The sequence below is a fragment of the Alligator sinensis genome, unplaced genomic scaffold (genome assembly GCF_000455745.1).
Source record: "Alligator sinensis unplaced genomic scaffold, ASM45574v1 scaffold4_1, whole genome shotgun sequence".
Classification (NCBI taxonomy): Eukaryota; Metazoa; Chordata; order Crocodylia; family Alligatoridae; genus Alligator; species Alligator sinensis.
Genome location: NW_005841887.1, coordinates 4,217,484 through 4,239,706, shown reverse-complemented (window position 1 = coordinate 4,239,706; position 22,223 = coordinate 4,217,484). Strand labels below are relative to the sequence as shown.

Below are 22,223 nucleotides of genomic sequence, written 5' to 3'. Positions count from 1 at the left end.
TCTTAACTGCCTCCCTCTCGCTCTGCGCATGCGCCCTCTGAGTTGCCTCGCAACAACTTCCGCGTCCCCTCCTTTCCCCGGTCACTATGATGGTGTCATCACCGCGCGCCGGAAGCGGCGCACGTGGCAGCATGGAGGAGCTGGTGTCGGGGCTGCACCAGGCGCGGGCCGTGCGCTTCGGCGACTTCGTGCTCAAGAGCGGGCTCCGCTCCCCGGTCTACATCGACCTGCGCGTCATCGTCTCGCACCCGCCGCTGCTCAACCAGGCAGGGCCGCGGGCGGGGGGGGCCGGGCCGCGGGGCTTCAACCCGGGGAGGCCGCGGGTGGCACCTCCAGGGAGCAGAAAGCATTGCAGCAGGCAGGGTGGGGTAGCTTGTGGCATACCTAGCAAACAGGTGCCCCTCCCCCCTCCCCCTAGTTTATCGGGGAGTTTCTTTCAGGCAGCTGCTGCAGGAGCCCCGTGTGAAACCTGCCTCTTGTTAACTTTCAACTGACAGCCTACTGCTTTCATTGTGTGGCCTCCTCTTCTCGTCCTGTGAGGCGAGAGTCGATACATGTCTATCGACTTTCATTGAATCATAGAATAATGAGGGTTGAAGGGACCTCAGGAGGTCACGTCTAGTCCAATCCCTGATCAAAACAGGACCAGCCCCAGCTAGATCATCCCAGCCAAGGCTTTGTCCAGCCGGGTCTTGAAAACCTCCAGAGGTGAAGAGTTCTCACCCTCCCTGGATAACCTGGCCCAGTGGTTTACTACCTTCCTAGTGAGAATTTTTTCCTAATATCTAACCTAAACTTCCTTTGCTGCAATTTGAGCCCATTGCTCCTTGTCCTGCCACCGCTGAGAACAGTCCAGCTCCAGCCTCTTTTGAACCCCCTGTCAGGTAGATGAAGGCTGCTACTAAATCCCCTCTCACTCTCCTCTTCTCCAGGCTAAATAAGCCCCATTCCCTCAGCCTCTCACAAGTCACATCCCCCAGCCCCTGAACCATTTTTGTTGCCCTCCACTAGACTCTCTCCAATTTGTCCATATCCTTTCTGCAGTGTGTGTGTGGGGTGGGGGGGGGAGAGGTCTGAACACACTACTCCAGACGTGGCCCTGCAGCCACACATTGAGGTCCCACACGCCTCCCTGCTGCTCCCTGCCGCCATGCGCCTCCCCCCACCCCACTTACCTGCAGGAGCTGCTTGTGAGCGTGCACATGCACATGGCACCGCTGCCTCACCACCCTCCTCCTGCTCCCTCCCAGCCCATTGCAGGCTGGAACTGTGCCTGCCTGCAGAGAGATCTTTGCAAAACAGAAAAATCCTCAGGTTTCCTCTGGCAAAATTAGAAATACACAGTTTCCTCCGACAAAGGGGAAATCTGTAGTTTTCTCCATTTTTCCTGTTGAAACAGAAAACCCAGATCCCTGACCATCACGCCTACGCTGCCTTACTGTCACTAGGAATGGAAGCCAGTTACCAAGTTGAGATAACAAGTGCTACTGTATTACAAAAATTAATTTCCTGGAGGGCCAAAATTGGGGGAAACAGGCCAGCCTCTAAACATTGTAACTGATTGTGCAAGTAGGGATCTGTGATATGTTTGCTTTGCTACTTTTGGCTGCTCTGCAAGTTCTGTCTGTAGGCCGGTGACTCTCAGCCAATGGATGCAACACCCTAGGGTGGCTTGAGCTTCTTTCAGGGGTCTTGTGTGGTGTCACAGGATGTCAGCACTGTTAGGTGTGCAAACATGATTTACAAGATAAACCCAGAGATTGTAGTGTCCAAAATGTTTTGCCCTGCTGTGGTCTTCTATAGTTTTTTGTAACAGAAGAATTACTTTATCAGAACCTGGCAATGAAAATTGCAGAAGTTGAATTCAACAGAAGTTGTCCCCCGGGAATTGCATGTAGTTTAGGTTATGTTTGCTGCTGCTTAAAAACATGGTGTATTTTCCAGGTTGCAGATCATCTGTTCCAGACTGCCAAAGATGCTGGAATCAAGTATGACTCAGTATGTGGAGTCCCATATACGGCGTTGCCTTTGGCTACTATTATCTGCTCCACCAAGCAGATCCCAATGCTTATACGGAGGAAGGAAGCTAAGGACTACGGTAAAATTATTTCACTTAATTTAGGTTCTGAAACACTTTTTTATTTGTAATATTCGTTTTTTAAAGTATTTTTAAATGATTGATATGCCATTTACAGCTGTCAAGCTGTGTTGTAGTAAAAAAACATTTTTTCACTAGTAAATTCTACTTCCCAAAATGTATCGCATCCCTGATGAAGCTCCCACAGCTGCATATGTAACAGATAGCTGTTAGGCCTATGTGCTTTTAAGTGCCCTTTGGTTTGAGCTGGCAGCAGCAGTGTCCCTTTCCTTGTCACCACCATTGCACTTCCTGGCTACTGGTTCCTTTGTGGAGACAGAACTTTATGCCCAGCTTCCCTAAGCTGGTAGGAGCAGTGCTGAGCCTCACCTCCAAGTTCCCCTTGGCTGACCCCAGTCTTTCCTAGAATCCTGCTGACTTTGAGGCAGGGGCAGGCAATTATTTTGGGTGGAGGGTCACTTAATGAGTTTTGACAAGCCATCGAGGGCTGCATGACAGGCAGCCAGGGGCAGATAAATATTCATTTTCTACATTTTTTAAGGGCCTCGCATGCTGGATAGAATGGTCTGATGGAGCCGCATTTTGCCCACCCCTGCTTTAAGGGTACCTCTTCCAGCACCGTGTGACAGCAAAAGGAAACGTACACCCAAGCTTTGGGAAGGATACCAAAGCCAAAATCACTATATCTTAGCTAGCACCAGGGGCTAAGCAACCCCTGTATGCATTTCCTCACCTCCTTTGAACGCGGCACAGGCTTGCTAGGGAGTCCAGGATTCCTTTATGTACCTTCTCTAAATCATGAAGGAGCCTCACCTTCCCTTTTCCATGCAGAAAGATTCCTTCATTCTTAGGTGGTTTGTGTTTGTAGTAGGCCCCTTTCTTCTCCCTCTCTTTGAAATGGCCCATGAACCCCTGCTCCCCCTTTTTTTTATAGCCTCAAGCTTTCTTATCAATGAACAAATGATCCTCTACTTAGTTACTATCTCAGTCCCAGAAATCAGACTTGGAAAACTGGTTTCCCTTTAAAGGGTGACTATCATTTTATCCAAGATTTTATCCATCAAAATTAAGTGACCATTCATGGTTAGTCTTTGCCAGCCATAGGAATCTCTCTCACTTTTTGTGCCAAGAGAAAAACAGAAGAGGAAATGGATAAGCCCCTCAGTTAAAATGCAGTTAGCCTGGTAGAGTTCCCAATACCAAATGGAAACATAAGCCATGATTAGACAGAGTCCCCAGATCATCCTAGTACAATATTGTTAACCACTATATTCATTGCATTCTGCCCTGCTGCTGCTCATGACTTTTTGGGGAGACTGAGTTTCTTTTGTTGCTCATGTCCCATTGTTGGTGAAGTTAGAGGCTCTGTAGCTTCCATAACCATCTTAACAGGAAAGTTATCCTCTTAGGTAGAGGTTAGTGATAAATATATTAAAGTTTCAGTAATGCAGGTAACTTACTCACTTTCAAACTCTCATAAGTAGCTACAAAAGAGATGAATTCTGTGGTTCCAGTAGTAGTGTTTTTATAACGGTAAAAAATTGCCCGTTACTATAGTTGCTTATCCAAGGACTAGTTGAATATGGACCTTGGCAATGATGTGAGGAAACAAAGATCTCAAGTTTTGCAAATATTAATTCATCTCACCGCTTCCTCAAACAAAGGCCTCCATGAGCTTACTCACTTCCTGAAGTTTAAGTGACTTGCCTAGAGATAAGTCTGTGACAGAGCCATGGCTAAAACTTTGATAATCCAAACTCAGGAGTACCAAATTTACCTCCTAACAAGGAAAGCAAAGCTACCTGTTTCTTTCACACCTAGCTCCATTATTTATCAAAACTATTTCCCAGAAGGCACCATATCTTTACAATGATAATATTAAAGCAGCAGTTTCATATTCTTTATTTTTTTTTCATATTTAAAGGAACAAAGCGTCTGGTGGAAGGTACCATTGAGCCAGGACAAACCTGTTTGATCATTGAGGACATTGTCACAAGCGGATCTAGTATCTTGGAGACGGTAGAGGTTCTTCAGAAAGAAGGGTTAAAAGTCACTGATGCCATAGTGCTGTTAGACAGGGAACAGGGGGGGAAAGCCATGTTAGCAGAAAAAGGAATTCACCTGCACTCTGTCTGTACCTTGTCCACTGTGCTGGAAATTCTCCAGAAGCAAAAGAAAGTTGACTCTGAAATGGTTAAGGAAGTGCAGAAATTCATTGAGGGTGCAGTCTTCAAACCAGCACAGCAAAACGGGATTGCTCCCGGAAAAAGACTGTGCAAAGAAATGACCTTCAGCGCTCGTGCTCAGCTGCCTGGGATTCATCCTATTGCCACAAGACTCCTCAACCTTATGGAGAAGAAACAAACCAACCTGTGCCTTTCTGCTGATGTCACAGACTCCAAGGAGCTTCTAGAATTGGCTGCTACCCTAGGTTCCAGCATTTGCGTCTTAAAGACCCATGTAGATATCCTGAAAGATTTCGCTCCAGAGGTAGCAAAGGAATTGAGAGCTCTTGCAGACAAACACCAGTTCTTGATTTTTGAAGACCGGAAGTTTGCAGACATTGGAAACACTGTGAAACATCAGTATGAAGGTGAGAATTCTCAGCTTTGGTTCTCTGGAACTTCTTAGTATATGTTCCTATTAAATATGGCAGAGGCACTGATTTCTTAGGGTGGTCTCTTATTGGACCAGCTGCGTAATTGGGATAGATTTTGACAAGCTTTCAAATGGAAGGCATTCTTCATTTGAAAGTTTGTTGAAATCTATCCCAACCACTCAGCTGGTCCAGTAAAAGATATCACCCTAAGAACTTGCCTCACATAATGTCTGGACCATCACAACAACATCACTCTTATGCTACTATTAAATATGGTGCAGTTTCTTATGGTGACAAAGGCTGTGTAGCACATGATGTACTGTTTGTAACAGCTTATTCCAGATGGGAGAGTTGCAATTGTTAGCCAAATCTCTTTTGTCACTTGGTTGTAGTTTCTCTTGAAAGAGACCCCTGATACCAGTAAGCTCTAGGTCAGGGGCTGCACCAGCAGGGTCCATGTCACCTCCCCAGCTGCAAACACCAGGCAGTTGGTCCCTGCTCCCCCTCGTCCCCCAACCACTGCACCACGTGGGCAGGAGCAAGAAGTGGAAGCCAGAGAAGGGAGGGGGAGCCTGGAGATCTGAGCGGCAGCAGCAGCTGGAGTGATGAAGGGAACAACAGCCATGGTAAACTTCACAACTTTGTGAAGATAAACATGATTGAGATGTACCAGCCTGCTAAGTTTATGCATTTAATAGGCTGTGCGATAACAGGACACTAGTAACAGCTAGTACCTGCTACAGTTAATACTGCTTAATAATGGGTTTTTTAAAGGTCGTATTTCCTCCTTGATGGATTCCAAGTGGTGCTTTGCTGATACCGACTGCCTCTCTCTGTTCACAGGTGGCATATTCGAGATCGCTTCCTGGGCAGATTTTGTCAATGCTCATGTGGTCCCAGGCTCTGGAGTTGTGAAAGGGCTGAAAGAAATTGGGCTTCCTTTGCAACGAGGCTGCCTCTTGATTGCCGAGATGAGCTCCCAAGGATCGCTTGCTACTGGTGACTACACCAAAGCTGCAGTAAGTAAGCAATTGTTTCACCTGGAAGACCTGCCAGTGCTCTGCTAAAGAAGATTGGGGGCATTTCTTATCAGAGTTCCTGTTTACAAGGAGCTTCTCGGGTGCACCTACCACTACACTAGGATTTTTTTTCAAAGATTTAAACCAGACTTCCATGTCTTAGGGGGTAGCCTGCACCTGTTCATATCAGCAGGCTGCATTATTGCTAATTTGTTTTGCGTTATCGTGTTGACCACTGTAGAAGTTTGCTTATTTCTTCTTTTTAACAAGCTCACTCTTGACTGGTGTAATTGCATTCTATTAGCTCATGTTTTTATGTTTTGCTCTTTTGTCCTACAGCTACTTATTACTTTCAGGTTTTAGTTAGGAGCTATCAGTTCTGTCTCCTCTGATTCTTTTTTGTGCCCAGAAACAAGGACTGAAACATTTCTTCTGCGTGCTTCTGCCCTGATGCATGATCCTATTTCACAAAGTCCATAAATGGTTTGACCTGCAACCACATTGATCAGCCTTGGTTCTAGGTCTCTTATCTGTTCTTTCTGGGTTTTCTTAGGTACAAATGGCAGAGGAAAACTCAGACTTTGTTTTTGGATTCATTGCTGGCTCTCAAGTTAGTAACAAACCAGAGTTTCTTCATTTGACTCCAGGCGTCCAATTGCAAGCTGGAGGTAATCTGGGGAAGTGGAGGGTCGAATTAGCGATGATGTTTCACATGTTGATCACCTCAGAAGTGATTTATTTAAAGATTATATTTATAGTTCTGTAAATGTACTTTCTTCAGATGTGTAGTGTCGCTGATTCTTCAGTCTTTATTGTTGCTGAAACGTGTGATTTGGTTTCTCTGGAAACTGGTCACTAGCTTTCTGGTAAGAAAAAGATTGATTGCACATGGACAGTATTCTCCAATGAATGTGTATACTTGAATGCAAGTATGAGAGCATTTGAGAGAAGTATAGCCCCTCAGGCTTCAATACCTTGTCCTCCAGAAAACAGCCAGTTTTTCCAGGAAGGGGACCAGCAGGCGCTTTGAGCTTTATGTGCGTTCGAGTGTACAGCTCCTTAGCGCACGCAGGATCTGTGGAATGTATTATCATTAGATTGCACGTTCCATTGCGTAGGTCAGGCGTTGGCAACCTGTTAGCAACAGTGAGCTGAATAAATGCTGTTCTCTCCAAAGAAAGGTCTCTGCTTACTGCCATTTGCCCTCTTCGCCCTCCCCCCCCCCTTTTACTGCTGATCTAAGTTGCCAGGGGTGATTAAAACCCCTGTTTTCAGCAGTGGGGAAAGGGGAAGTGGGCAGCCTTCACTCCCTATATTCTGGAACTACATTGAAACAGCAGTTTTTGGCAGTCGCAGCAATGAGCGCTGCAGGCTGGATTCTGCCTGCAGACTCTGTTTGACACCCCTGCCCTATAACATTAAACACAAATGCAGTTTGGCAGCAGTAATCAAGTCCTGTGCTCATTCTAAGTTTTAGTGATTCTGTTAGAGACTTCTTTGGCATGCTGCTCCCTGTACTATAATGTGTAAGGCGTGAAAAGGAAGGCACTATGTATTGAATTCAGTGTGAATTAATATTAGTGTATCATTGTTTAGCTGTGTTACAAGAAGTGCGTTCCTTGAGGTAGTATGAACTCGTAGTTTAGGTAGATGCAGCGAATGCATATGGTCTTTTCTCAAGTTCCACTATCTGGTTGAGAACATCTTGTTGGTGCCTTTTATTAGAAATAAGAAAGGCAAATTTGCTTATGTATAATTTTTCAGGTGATGCCCTTGGACAACAGTACTTAAGCCCTCAGGAAGTTATTGGCAACAGAGGGTCTGACATCATTATTGTGGGACGTGGCATCTTATCTGCATCGAATCGTCTTGAAGAAGCGGAGAAGTACAGGAAGGCAGGATGGGAGAGCTACTTGAGCAGACTTGGGGTTCACACACAAGACTGATCTGAGCTTGAGTCATTCCAGTGAACAAATTAATCCAGCGCATTCAAGAAGGCACTTGTATTATTTGAAGAAGGTTCTCCATGGTTTTTTAGATGGGGAGTTGTTATTAAATCAATGGAATATTTTCTTTTAAGGAACAAATCTGCTGTTGACTAAATATGTAATGATCCATATATACAGTCATGCCCATACTGAAGGATTTATTTAAAAATGTAAAATCAAAAGTCACTGCTTGGCTTGGATTTCCAGCCAATCTGAAACTAGACTACTTGCTGCTTAGTTTAGACAAGAGTAAATGAGAACACTCCAAGGTGAACTTGCATAGTTATCGTAGTCCTCTTGTTTTTCTTTTGGTTGTGAGAACAGTGCAGGGGCAGTTCCTTCAGTACTGTGCTACTACGTGGACCTTTCAGTGCTCAAACGCAACCTACCATGTTCTAATTCTCACCATGCGAAGTGCAGCAATGTGCAGTTTAATAAACGTTTTCAGCGAGTCTTCCTAAATTGAATTTGTTACGTTACTACTGATTTATTACTGTACTTGTACGTTCCTTGTCTTGTGCCTCAAATGTTGTTTTTTTTTTGGGTTTTTTTTAAAGAAGATGAAGGGTATTGGGAGCCATGAACCTGAGGTTATGAGTAGTCAAAATTGTTTGGTATGATGGTTCATCTCAAAATCTCTCTGACAGAATTAAGCTATAGCTACTCACTGGGCATGTCTACATGTTCATTAATGTGCTGTAATTAAGGAACATTAAGTTTAGTACCTGTAATAACAGGTACTAACTTAGCGCGCTGTAATTGGCACTACTGTGCAGTAGCACTAGCATGCTTTTTCCGTGACACTAATGTGCTGTAGACTAATCCTACTGCATTAGCACGGTTTTTGCCTGCTGTGCTTATGTACAGTAGAATTAGTCTACTGCGCATTTAGCGTCTCGTTTAGATGTGCCCATTATCACAAAGTGGTATTAAGTAGGAATGAGGGTGGGTTCAATAATGAGAAGCAAAAGCTTAAGATCTTGGCATTACTCCACTGTTTATGCTTTTTTCTGTAGAAATAAATTAGAATTGAAATACTTCTCCATGACTGTTTTCGCTTTTTAGGATTTTTAATGAAAGGATATAAACAAATCACTGCATATTTTGTTCTTTTTGAGTTAAAAGTATAAAGTCATCTTATATTTGTTACAGCATATTACCTGAAAGTGAAATGACATGGAAAATTTAGAGAAAGCAAATACATAAATGACCATGGACTTCATAGCATCACAGAAATTAAGGGCTGGAAGGGGCCTCAAAAGATCATTGAATCCAACCCCCCTGCTCTGGGCAGGAATACTGCTGAGATCAAATGATCCCAGCAAGGTGTCTGTCCCGTCTCCCCTTAAAGATTTCCAAGGTTGGGCACTGCACCACCTCCTTCTATCGTCTTTTCAGGGTTATTTCTGTTGTACTAAGGCGGGAAGTACATACATGGCATACAAAGCCTGAAATGTAGTCCCTTTAAACATAGTGGTTCATTGTGGAGTTGGAACAAATCTAATTCCAAGATGTAAGTGAGAAATAACTCCCCCCTAACTCCCTTTTTTATACCAGAAACTACCCTTTTTTGAGAGGAGCATGTTAGAATTGTAGTGGATTGTATAGGGCTTTGCTGGGTTAGAACTTGCAGAGAACTTCATGCTGCAGGGTTTTTGGTTGTAGCTGTATTGGTCTAAGGGCATAGGCATGCAAGTTTCTTTGGGTAGATGTGATCTCTTTTATTAGACCAAATGAGTACTTGGGGAAAAGGTCTTTGCAAGCTTTCGGGTACAAGCGTTTTTCTTCAGATAGAGGGAGTCTCTGCTGTTCTGAGATCTCCAAGGAATGAAAGAAGCTAAAAGTGTCACTCTCTGACATCCTGTCACGCTTTTAGCTTCTTTTGTTCCTTGGAGGTCTCTGAACAGCAGAGACTCCCTATGCCTGAAGAAGGGTGCTTGTGTCCGAAAGCTTGCAAAGAACTTTTTTCCATCTACTTGGTGTAATAAAAGAGATGACATCTGCTCAAGGAAGCTTGCAAGCCAGAGAACTTCCTGCCCTTGCTCTTCTTGTGCATCCTGCAGTGCTTCTAGTGTTTGTGTCGATGTGCTTTTCAGGCATTCCCTGCACTGCGGGAACGCTGGGACTAGAAGGGACCTCTTGAGTCTGATCCCCTGCTATGGCAGACCATGTGGTGCAATCCCTTTCATTTCTTACGTCCCTCTGGAAGGTGTCTTATTATTCTACTTCACCTGCCTTTAGTGAAGGTGAAATGTAGGACTGAGATGCTCGTGGCTGGCGTGGGTAAGAATAGCAGGCTTTCCGAATGTACTAAAGTGGTTGAGCATCAGTTGGTCACTTTCTGGCAGGTTCATCTCTATTTGAAAGCCACTCCAAGGTTGCCAAGTAGAATTCCTGTGTTTAAACCTCAGTTGACTTGGAATGGATTTTTATGGTGTAGCAGAAAGCCCCCTTTTCCTCTTGCCTGCATTTGCTCTCCCCTCTTCAGATATGTTTCTCTTTTCCTACCTTTTCTTCCTTCCTCTCTCTTTCACTTTAAGATAAGGAATTGTGTTTTAAAATTTGTATGTGTGCATTTTGTATCTCCCCTTGTATTTTGGTATTTTTATCTATTTGTGTGCCATGGCATTTGTAGCTTATATTTTATACTCCTCACCTTTCAACTGAATGTGTTTAGTTTCATAGGTAAATTATACATTGTAACAATGTTAACAAGGGCAGGAATCAAACTGCCCTTCCCTGTATCAGGCTGGCCCCTGAAAGAGCTAGTGAATCAGTGATTGAATGTGTAACATAATAGCAGACAGCAATTATCACCTGGGAAGCTGCAGATCAACCAAGGGAAGAACTCAATAGAAGACAATGTAACAACCGGGAAATCTCTAAACCTCACTGATCAAGGGCTAGAAGCCCTGGCCTGAGTTAATCAATGCCAGAGACCAACTTTTGGGCTGAATATCTCCAGATCGACCGCTCCCAGAGCCCTATTCAAAATTCATCAACGGACTCCCAAACCTGCACGTACATGCGGACGACCCCTGGGGCTGACAGATGCCGTCCAGTAGCCACCAAGGGGGGGGGGAAGTCCCACGAGGGTCAACGACCCCTGGATTGGGCAAACCTGAAAACTGGGGAGTCACCAAAGTGTGCCAAGGACAGATAAAAAGCAGTGAAAAGTGACCCTCAGTGGCGCCCTCTTGATCTCCAACTCGACCAGACCTGTCCAGCCGGCGACCCCCTTCTGGAGGATAACACCATGCTGAAAGAAGCCTCGACTGGCCATCGACAGCAGACTCCAGCACTTGTAGGATAGGTATACCTGACTCTGTAGCCTGCTACTGTGTGTGTGTGTATATGTGTGCGTGTGTGGGGGGACCAGCCCCAAGGTTTATGATTACAGTGTTTCAATCCATCTAATAAACTGGAATTTTAAGGATCCCGAGTTGGACATTTGTAGCCAACAATGGCAGAACTTAAAGAAATCCCCTGGCCTGTCTCCCTACTCAAATGTGATTAATCTCTGGTGCTGCAGAAGGTAATGGCAATTAGCTGCACAGCATTTCACATATTGCCAGGCCAAACTCTCAAAGTGATCTCCAGTTTTTTGTTAGAGATCTCAATGATCCATGTTTTTTTGTCTCTCAAAAAAAAAAAAAAAGAAGTCATAGGATTTGGGATTAATTCTGTGTTGTCTATTCCACTGTTATGCTTGGTAGGTGGAGCAGAAAAAAATGGCCTGTTAAGATTTCTCCTCTAGCAATTCAAATGCTCTGCAGGAAAGTACTTCCTTAGCTCCCTTCTTCCACCAGAGGGTGCTGAGACCCTCTCCCGCCTCTGCTTTTTGGAGCCATAGCTCTGTCGGAGCCAGTAGACTTCACTGTAAGTATATTCTGTTGGCGTTCTCCTCGGAAGCAACCTTGTTTTCAACCAAAGTTTTATATGCTCCGCACAGACGCTGGTCCAACAAGAGTTACAGGATTTTACATGAATCATGCCGAGCGCAGTACTTGTCTCGAATGGTAACCCAGGTTTACGTGCTAGCATATTCTGTCTGTTGTCAGCGCAGGCAGAGCGGTGAAGAGTGCCTTCCCGTGTTGTATTTCACTGGGTGGGTGATAGAAACCTCGAACTAGCAGCTAACAGACTTGCCGGCTAATAAATCAGGTCTTTATCAGGAAGTGAAGCATCTCTGGAAGAGGAATAGTGGTGACTTTCCTAGGAGAGAGATTGATAGGACCTGTCACCCAGGGTTATTTTTTTAGCAGCTTCATGCATTGCAGACCAGGGCACTATTTCTTGTTGACACAAGTGAGTTAACTTCATTAGTGAACGGCCTTGAATTGTCGGGTAAGAATTTTACTCTGGCCGCTTTGTTCCACACCGATGACATGGAAAGCATTTCATTTAGGAAAGAGAACTGCATTAGCCCCACTGATAAGTTATAATAAGCTGTGCTGTTCCAGGCTAAGAGAACAAAAACTCTCAGTCACCTGAAAATGATTAAATCCATTTCAAATTAGGCCCGGAGTTAATTTCCTGGGCTTGCTCCTGCTGTCCACGTTCCATGGAGCGTAGTTGCTGCTTTTGGTCAGCTCTGGGTTTCTAACATGGGAACTAGGTCACAATTTACAAAACTAATTTGCATCATAATATATGAATTTGATCAGGACAGAGAATGAATTATAAGGACTTTTACTTCCATCCTGGACTCGGTTTTAAAAAAAAAAGAGGGGGGGAAGCTATTTCATCAGCCATCAGGTACTGTATATTTTTAATATCTGTATGAAAACCCACATCCTCAATTTACACTTAAACTCCACTTATAGAGAAATAAATGAAGCATGATGGTGACTATAATCAATCACTCTTGGTCCTTCATCACGTTACGTTGTTTATAGGAAGGAACATGAATGAAAGTACCCAGTAGCCTAAGGTTTCTGAGAGATGAATAAGTGGTAGTTTACAACTGTGAAAATTGATGCAAATAATTGGACTGATACAAATAATTCCCAGCGTCTCTATCAGACATAGGATGAGCACTTTGAAGTTACCTACTCCAGGTTTTTTATATCGCCTCTGAGCCTGTTTTCTCTTTTAAGCTTGATCTATGCTACAAGATGTTACAGAGTGTTGCTATAGCTGGGATGGTCCAGGCAGTAGTTGAGAAGTGAGGTTTGTTTGGTAATATCTTTTTTTAAACCAACTATGTAGCTTCTAGAAATGTTAGACAAATTTTCAGACAAAGTGCCTTTCCTTCTGTCTGGTAAATGCAAGTAATTTTTTAACCTAGTATTTAACCTGGTATCGACTTCTCTGCCTGAGGAAGGGCACTTTGGGTGCCTGTACACAAGCCTGGAGGCTGCTCTGATGCACTGTAATTACAGCGTGTCGGAGCAGACATGATTAATTGAATCTGCTAGAATGTGGTAATTACTGCTCTCCAGCCGGCCTCTGCGTCTTCTGTACCAGCGTCCCCATGCTGCGAAATGGTGGCGGGGGCACTTTATCTAATGCTTGTTGATTTAAGCTTTTGATAAAGTGCCACCACCACCATTTTAAAGCGTGGGGACGCTGATACACGAGACGCTGTCAGAGCCACTCTAATTAAATCGCCTTTCCTCCCCCCTCCACCCAGTCCTGGAGCGTGTGTAAAAATGCGCTTTGTGCCTGAAACCTCATCTAACAGCTCCCCCAACTATAGAGCTAGTCCGATAAAAGAGCCTACCAGCCAAACCTTGCTTCTCGCAGAATGGTACGGACCTCCGGCACTTACGAGGGACTAGCAAAGTGCCCAGCTGCACGTCCACCCAGCCACGTGCCACACGCACCTACCCAGAGCAGGGGCAGCAAAGCAGGGAGTAAAGGTGGAGCGGAGGCTGCAGCTGCAGCCGCCCCTGCCCCATGCACAGACCGGGGACCACGTGCCCCTCTGGGCTTTCTGGCACCACCTCTGGAGGAGCCGCTGGGCTCCAAGTGATCCACGGCCCGGGCCGGCCAGGGCCACGTTCACCGGCCCATCAGAGCCCGGCGGCTCATGCAAAGGGCGGCGTGGGCTGCCTTCCCCAGCTCCCCTGTGGTGCGCGCAGCAGCGGGAGCTGCCCACCTGTGCCCCTGGGCTCCCATGACCCTGCAGCTCAGCCTGGCTTGAGCATAGCCCCAATCCCCCCTGGCCCTTCTGGTGGCAGGCTACTGTAACCCCTCTCCCCTTGCCACCCCCCACGCCGGCTCCCCATGCGGCACCCTGCAGCTGTGCACCACCCTGGCCACCTCCGCCTCGCCTCACCTTCGTGTCTATCTGTCAAGGCAGTGCACGTGCAGTTGCCCTGGGGCGTTACGGACGGACGGACAGACAGACACAACCAAAAGTAGCATGGCTTCTATTACATTAGATTGGTGGTGTTTGGCAGGATTTTCACCAACTGGTGTCTGAGCAGAAGCTCATTTTTTTCTAGTTGCTCTGACAGCTAAGGTGGGATAAAGAGGCACCTTATAGACTAACTAAATCAGGGATGCATAAGCTTTCATGAGCCGAAGCTCATTTCATGAGATGGTGTGAAGGGACATGCACAGAGTGTGGTTTACCACTCACACGGCTAAGCCGCATTTGATATGCCGCGAGCTATCGCGGTTGCTCCCCAAGCACATCCAGGTGCGGTAAAAGGTTAAAGGGTTGACCGAGCAGCAATGTGCATCTTTGATAGTTGTGTGCCAGGGCAAGTAATGCAACAGTCATACTCTGATATGCCCTAAAGTAATGAAAATGGGCTCATTCACAGCAACTCTGGGAAAGCTGAAGAAATAGCTGTACAGTGGTGGGGCGAAAGCTGCGTGGTTTAATAGACAAAGCTGAGGGCAGCATGGGAAGTCCTTTCACGCTGGTATTATAGCACTGGTAGGGCAACTCCAGCTACGCAGCACTTGGCGCAGTCAGGAATTGAGTGCAAGTTCTTACGTGCCATATTTCCCTGTTGCAGCGGGAACAATAGAAGATGAACTGATTCAGGGTGAGGGAAAAAAAGTAATCCTTTTTCTTGGCTTGGGGAAAAGCAACGAACTTAATTGTTTCTAGTCCCTGCTGTTAGTTTTAAAGTGCTTGTCACCTTACAATCTGCTCTAAAACTGGTGTTCAACTTTTAAGAGCAGTGACCCAGCTGTCGAAATCAGGGGGAGAGAAGCAAAGAGCTTACCTCCACGAGCAGCATCTGCTGCAGGGGAGAGGAGAGGGCGCGGGCAGAGGGCTGGGGAGGGGATCAGCAGCACGAGGGGAGGGGAGGGCAGGCCAGAGAAAGGGCTGGGCTCGGCTGCTTGCCCCTGAACGCTTGTGCCATGAGCCAGATGTAGTCACTTTGGGGGCCATCGGTTGAGCACCACTGCTCTAAAAAGTAAGCTTGAGAAATCAATTTGTGTTGTCTCCACTTAAATGGCATTTGGCTAATTGGCAGCGCTCTTTCACAATCTGTTTGGTGTAATAAAATCAAGGATTATGACTTCTGCCAGTTAGGAAGAGAATTCTCCTGAATTAGATTGAATAGTAGTATCAAGGGGAGTATGTGAACGTATATGAAATTAGGGATTTTTTTTACTAGATAACTATGAGTAAAACCCTGCACCAACCTGAGCAACAGGCTGGCTGGTACTTGTAGGACCTGTCAAGCCAGTGACTTGACATTTCATCTCGCATCCCTTTTGGTTGTATCCTTTTAAGCGGTCTCTTGATTTAAGCGCCCATCCTGCGAGGAGCTGAGCGCTTAGCTGATGCTGAGGTCAACGTGCCGAGTTGAGGGATCTCCGATGATGGCATGGTCAGCGTGACTGTGAGCCAAACTGCTTAATAAAGACATGATGTTACCTAGTGATGTATTACTAATTAAAACCAGGGCTGGCTGTGCTCCAGTACTATTTCTCAGTCCCTGCTTGCTGGGTTTGTGCTGCTGCTTGAAGATTGCCCCAGCTCTAATCCCAGGAAAGGACCCAAGGATGGGAAATAAGCATGGCCGTGCATCACTTGACTGGCTTACTCTTGGGAAGCTCATTAGCACGGGCTCTTCAGGAAGCCACATCAATCACTCCAGTTTAAGAAACAGAGTATAGCAAAGGGACGTGAAACGCTCTTGTGAAATTTGTTTGAAATGCAGGGTTGGAAAGCCTTTGGCTCTCCAATGGTGGATGCTATTTTGCAAGGCCTGCAGCCGGGCTGGGCGAGGTCCCATCTACACTATTTTGTTTGCAATCAGCTTGAAAGACGCAGCTGCCCTGCCCCGTCTTGCTCACAGATAACGGTGCTTTGCCAATATAAGTGGTCTAGACTAGCGGAGGGTTTTCTTCCTCTGATGGAGGGGATGGGCTTCTGAAGCAGCGAGACAATGTCCTGACTTTCCTGCGTGCCTGGTTCGGCTTCAATCCCACCTCATAGGTTTCATAGACATTAGGGCTGGAAGGGACCTTGAAGATCATCAAGTCCAGCCCCCTGCCCGGATCCCAGCAAGAGAAGCATCCAAACGTTTCTTGAATGAGTCCAGAGTAGGTGCCTGCACCACATCTGGAGGGAGTCTATTCCAGGCCTTGGGGGCTCAGACAGTAAAGAAGTGATTATTCCCCTCTATTCAGCACTGGTGAGGCCACATCTGGAGTCCTATGTCCAGTCCTCCTCCCCGCCCCATGCGCACACACTGCAGAAAGGATGTGGACAAATTGGAGAGAGTCTAGTGGAGGGCAACAAAAATGGTTCAGGGGCTGGGGGATATGACTTGTGAGAGGCTGAGGGAACAGGACTTATTTAGTCTGGAGAAGAGGAGACTGAGAGGGGATTTAATAGCAGCCTTCATTTACCTGAAGGGGGGTTCGAAAGAGGCTGGAGCTGGACTGTTCGCAGCGGTAGCAGATGACAGGACAAGGAGCAATGGGCTCAAGTTGCAGCAAGGGAAGTTTAGGTTAGATATTAGGAAGACATTTCTCACTAGGAGGTTAATAAACCACTGGGACAGGTTACCCAGAGAGGGTGTGGACTCTCCACCCGTGGAGGTTTTCAAGACCCGACTGGACAAAGCCTTGGCTGGGATGCTCTAGTTGGGGCTGGGGCTGCTTTGAGCAGGGGGTTGCACTAGATGTGACCTCCTAAGGTCCCTTCAACCCCCATTTTCTATGATTTCTATTGCCCCCCCCCAGCACACAGACATACACGCGTGCGCACACACGCATGCATGTGCGCGCGCGCATACACACGCACACACACACACACACACCCCAGCAGCTGAGCCCCCCAACCCGGTTGCTACCATTACAGGCACAATGGTCCACTCTGCCCCCTCCCACAAAGCTCCCCGTGGGGAACAAACACCCCAGGCGGGTGGAGGGGGTGCAAAAGTAGGGAACCTGCTGGGGTAATACGTGCTCAGACCCCGTGAAAAGATTATGCCGCTTGTTCTGACTGGGAGGCTGCCTGGCTTAGCTCACATGGGTGGAGAAGCATGCAGTAAATATGTCAGCCATTGCCCTTATGCTGTATTCGGAGCCCATCATATCAGGCCAGAACAAAAAAAAAAAACCCCAACCCTTTCTGCAGGTGTTGCTGTTTGTGGCCTGGGTGCATGCGCTTTGCGGAGGGGGGGGGGCGGCGTCTTTTTTTTTAATCACCTTGCTAAGGTTACTGTGGTCACCAAACTAACTGAGCTTAGCCTAGATAATCTGTGGCTCCCCGGTGACAAAGCCTTTGTCACACCTGTGCAGGAGTCACCAAACTAACTGAGCTTAGCCTAGATAATCTGTGGCTCGGGTGTGACAAAGCCTTTGTCACACCTGTGCAGGAGACACGCTGATACCAGTGAGAGAAAAAAACACCCCATGCATTTAAAAATATTAGGCGACAGGTGGCCTCGGCTACGTGGCACTGCATCCAGGCCCTCGGCAGCTTGCAAACACAGCCCGGTTCTCGCCCCCGCTTTTAAAAAACAAAGGCAAACAACTAACAGTAGCCTCCAGCTGTGGTTCTGCTTCTACTGCTGGCAACACAAAGCAGGGATGTCGCAACGGCATTTGGACTCCAATTTGGCCAGACAAACCCCGCCACACATGACCCTGAGCTGTTTTCCACTTGATCTCTCATGTGGGAATGCGAGCGGCTGTCAGCCTGCATCAGGCTCACGAGGCCACGCGTCCGCGGGTGCAGAGGGGGACGCCGGCATCCCAGTGAATCACAAGGGAGGGCAGATATTTTTTTTTTTCCCTAGAGGGTCAGGCCTTACGTTCAGTATGTCTTCACTTTAATTCAGAGCTAAAGCCGTAGCAATCTTGTACGGCCCACGGGTTAACCAGGGATACGTAAGCACTGGTCTTGGGTTAAAAAAAAAAAAAGATCTAGGCAGCATGATGCACTTGAGGTGCTTTTGTGGTGCCCTCTTTTAAATGATGCACTTCCCTTCAGGATGCTGAGGGAGAGCAGTGGTTTTCATCCCCTTTTGACCTGAAGCACAGACTGATTAAGCAATGGTTTGGAGACGACGAAGACGGCTGAGGCAGAAGGGCAAACGCAGCTCAACCTGTGCGGGACCAGCTTGTGCCCCCGGCTCCTGTGTTGCAGGATGGTTTATGTCGGGGCTGTCAAACGTATGCTCTCCCCCCGCCCCGGTGCTGCCTGTGGGTCTCAGCGCACATGGCCCCTCACGCTGCATGGGGTGCTCTAGGCCCACGCTGCACAGCCTGGTCGTCAGGTTTTGGCAACACGACTTTATTGCTAGCAAACTGCAATGCAAAAAAAAAAAAAAAAAAAAAAAAGGACCAAAAAAAAGCAGCTGAACTAGCCACACGTCACCAGCAGCACAGCTGTATGACTACAGCTAGCTGTGCTGCAACGTAGCCTGCAGCCCTGCGAGCAGAAGGACGCCGGCTAGAGCCTGCTGCTACCCACCCAGCACCAGTGGAGGGTGTGGGACTAGAGGGGCTCTGAAGGAAGATGCTGCTCCTGACCCGAGACGCACCAGACAAAAGCCAGCAGCAGCTCATGCTGGCTGTTGGCTTGGAGCAGACTCGGCAGAGGGCAACACTGCGCTGTGCAGCCCTGGCTCCCTTCCCTAACCAAGGCCTGCACAGGCTGCGGATGGGGCTCAGGCTTCCCAGTGCCCAGGGAAGCAAACGGTCTCTGCTGCAGGAGGAGAGCGGCTTGTCTGGAGAGCGGTGAGAGGGAGCTGCTGAATGCGTGCTGTGCACAGGCTGCGCGCCACGCAGGGGTGTTGCTGGGGGCCTGCTGGGCCCGCTCCTCCGCGCCCTCCCTCTGCCACTCAGCTGCTGAGCTTTGTCCCTCTCCCTGACACCACCGGTCTCCAATTGCCTGGCCTTTCAACCACCTGGGGGAGCCCCGAAGGAGGTCAGCTTGCCCTGAGCTCCCCCACACCCGACTGTACAACACCCTCCCTCTTCCTCTCCCTCCCCTGCCACCCCAGACCAGGGGGCAGCTAGGGGAAGTAAAGGCACTAGGAATGGCAGAGAAGTACTTGGTTTACACACACACACATACACACACACACACACACACACACACACACACACACACGTATGTACATGTTTATGTGTGTATATGTATGCATGTATATGCATGTATACACACACACACACACATATATATATACACACATACACATGCATACATACACACGGTATATATTTATATATGGGGGGGGTGTATAGGTGCATGTTTGCACAGCAGTCAGCCTGATTTACACCTGCTTTACCATATTTCTGTTCCACCATATGCCCCAGCCACACTCCTCTCCCTGCTGGAAGAGCAGCCTCACCTTCATCTCACACCCATGAACAGAGACGGCGCTGTTTTTCACATTGCCCTAGGCCTGGGCTCATCTTTGGCAGAAGGTTTAAAAAAAAAAAAAGTGCCGTCCAAGACATGGAACATTTAATGACCCCTGGGATACTTCCCCCGGTGCAGCAGCAGGGCTATGAAAACCCAGCTTCCTGATAATGTTGTATTGAAAGCTTTGGGTTGCACCTAACACTTTTATCATGTGAGACAGAGGAGCTGGGAGATGATCCAACTTCAAGGTAACTGGCAACAGACAGTTGGGCTTGACCCTTTTCTTGCTTTCTTTCTGAGATGAATGAAGCAGCCAGAAGGGTTGTGCACCCAGGCTCCCTGTGCATTTTGAACTCCATTTTTACCTGCTTGTGTTTTCCTGGGTGACGGGGCTTGCCAGCAAGGCAGTAGCTAAACAAATGTCAGGACAAGTAAAAAACCTGACAGGGGTGGAAAGGGGTTTTAACCCAGTCTATTTTGCCTTCTTCTGTCTTAATTTGAGTTTGATTACCACCTTTGGAGGACTTGTCTTGGGCAAGGATTTGCCTTCGTTCAAATCATCCCTGGCCATATATAACGCCATTGGTGTGAAGCTCTGGTGTGGATCCAAGGAACCTGCAATTCCAGGGTAAGCTGCAGTCTGCAGAGAGAGAGGTAGTTTATCTCCTCTCCATTAGGGTTACACTAGTGTCTGGAATTGGAGCTAATCCCCAGAAGTTTATCCAATATTGCTGCAAACATTTCAAAGGGAAAACTCTGTCAAACATTCATAGCGCTCTGGCCATTCAACCAAGCTTTTAGAAATTCACTGCCAGCGAAGATTTGAGGTTCAATTAAAAAAAGTGAATACAAAATGCTGTTGGTTTACAGGGATAGATCCTCAGCTTCTAGACACTGGGTCTTCTCGTGCTTCTGTCTCATAACGAAGTTCAGGAAGTATGGTCCAGGTGAAACTACTGTCAAGTGGGTGCATACTCAAGTCATTAACCAAAGCTCATTCTCCCACTGGAAGGATACAGCAAGTGGGGCTCTGCGGGGGTCTGTTTTGGGTCCAGTACTAGTCAATGTTTTCACTAATGACTTGTGTGCCGGAGTAGAAGATACTCTTATTAAAATTGCAGTCAGTAGCAAACTGGGAGGAACTACAAGTACTTTAAAGGACAGATTAGCATTCAAAACATCTTGACAAATTGGAGAAATTATCGGAAATAAATAGGATGCAACTCAGTAACAAGTTCCATGCTTCAGGATGGGTAATCAGATACACAAGTGCAAGGTGGGGAATGATGGGCCAGTTAGCTTTTCTGCAGAACACAGGGTGCAGGAGGTGCAGCGGACCATGACATTAAAAAACCCAGAGTTAACACCCTGATACTGTTACAAAAAAAAAAAAGGAAAGAAATACCATACTGGGCCTTACAAAGAGAAGTGTGGTATGCAGGCAAAGTTAAGCCTCCCACTCTGCTCAGCACTGGTGAACCTTAGTCCAGTCCTGCACTTCAAGCAAGACATATAGTAAGCGGAAAGAAAGATCAGAGGAGATCAAAAACAATCAGGTCTAAAACCTGTGACTTAAGAGCTCAACCAGGTTTGCTTAGTCTAGAGAAGACCAAAGGGGAGACAATAATGGTCTTCAAGCATGTAAAAGGTTGCCACAGAGAGGAAGATCATGAACTGTTCTCTATTTCTGCAGGAGATAGGACAAGCAGTAATGAGCTTACATTGCAATACGGGAGATTTATTTTAGACATAAGGAAAACCTTTCTAACAGTAATGATAGTTCAGCTCTGGAAGACATAGGATAGGGGACAGGGTTGTGGACTTTTCATCTTTGAAGATTATTAAGAACAAGTCGTTCCTAACAAGAACAAGTTGTTCCTAACAAACATTAGGAATAACTTCAGATATAGTCGATCCTACCAGAGGGTGAAGGGAAAGCGCTAGAGGACCACTCAAGGTCCCTTATTTTTTATGATTCATTGCCTTTATCTGCTAAATTCAAGAGCCCTCATCTAGAGGGGGTCTTCTCTCCCTGTGGGCACTTCATCGCCCTGAGCAAGTTACCCTTCATATTTCTCTTGCATAAATGAGAGAGATTGTGCTTCTTTCATCTCTTGCCATGAACAGGTTTTCCAGATTGTGCATCATTCTTGCAGATCTTTTCCAGCATCCTTTAAGTGTGAACACAATAGTAATGATCTCTTGCCTGGGGTACTTCTAAGGCTAAATACAAATAGCAGTTTTACCAGAAGGGGAAAAACATGAACAAAGACTGGAGGATGCGTATGAACACGCATACCCTCCTCTCTCATCATGGGCCTCCTTGGTTCTCACACTAAGTCCAGCTCAGTTCCAGCATGTGAGGGCCAGAAAGTTGTTGCCAGCGAGTGGTTTATTTTTGAAGAGTAGAGTTAGAGAAGATAAGAGTCCTCTCCCCAAGCCATCAATTAAGGTGCCTGGGAAATGCCTGTTTTTCACCCAACTTCTATTTGCCTAAAAATACCTGTAATCTGGGACTCAAGTGCATCCTTGCTGTGTGGTCAGTGCTTCCTGACTGCGTGCAACTACATGAGAGCACATTTCTCCAGCAGGTGGGACTCCAGGGGTTTATTTTTAGATCACTTTGTCTAGGACTTAAATGCTTTTGCCACAGTGGCATATCAGCAATGCCAGGGTTTTTCTGTAAAGCTGTGCTTAGGCGGCATTTTGCCAGGGTTAT

The 22,223-nt window shown here is 46.8% G+C and overlaps 1 protein-coding gene across 1 annotated transcript; it reads left to right on the top strand.

The window, feature by feature from the left end:
* Positions 1 to 42: 42 nt before the first annotated feature.
* On the top strand, positions 43 to 8,166 carry UMPS (uridine monophosphate synthetase). The gene is made up of 6 exons (XM_006017915.3): positions 43 to 266; positions 1,945 to 2,098; positions 4,023 to 4,691; positions 5,541 to 5,716; positions 6,270 to 6,384; positions 7,481 to 8,166. Exons 1-6 carry the CDS (start codon positions 87 to 89, stop codon positions 7,660 to 7,662), a joined length of 1,476 nt encoding a protein of 491 aa, XP_006017977.1. The 5' UTR covers positions 43 to 86; the 3' UTR covers positions 7,663 to 8,166.
* The last annotated feature ends 14,057 nt before the right edge of the window (positions 8,167 to 22,223 follow it).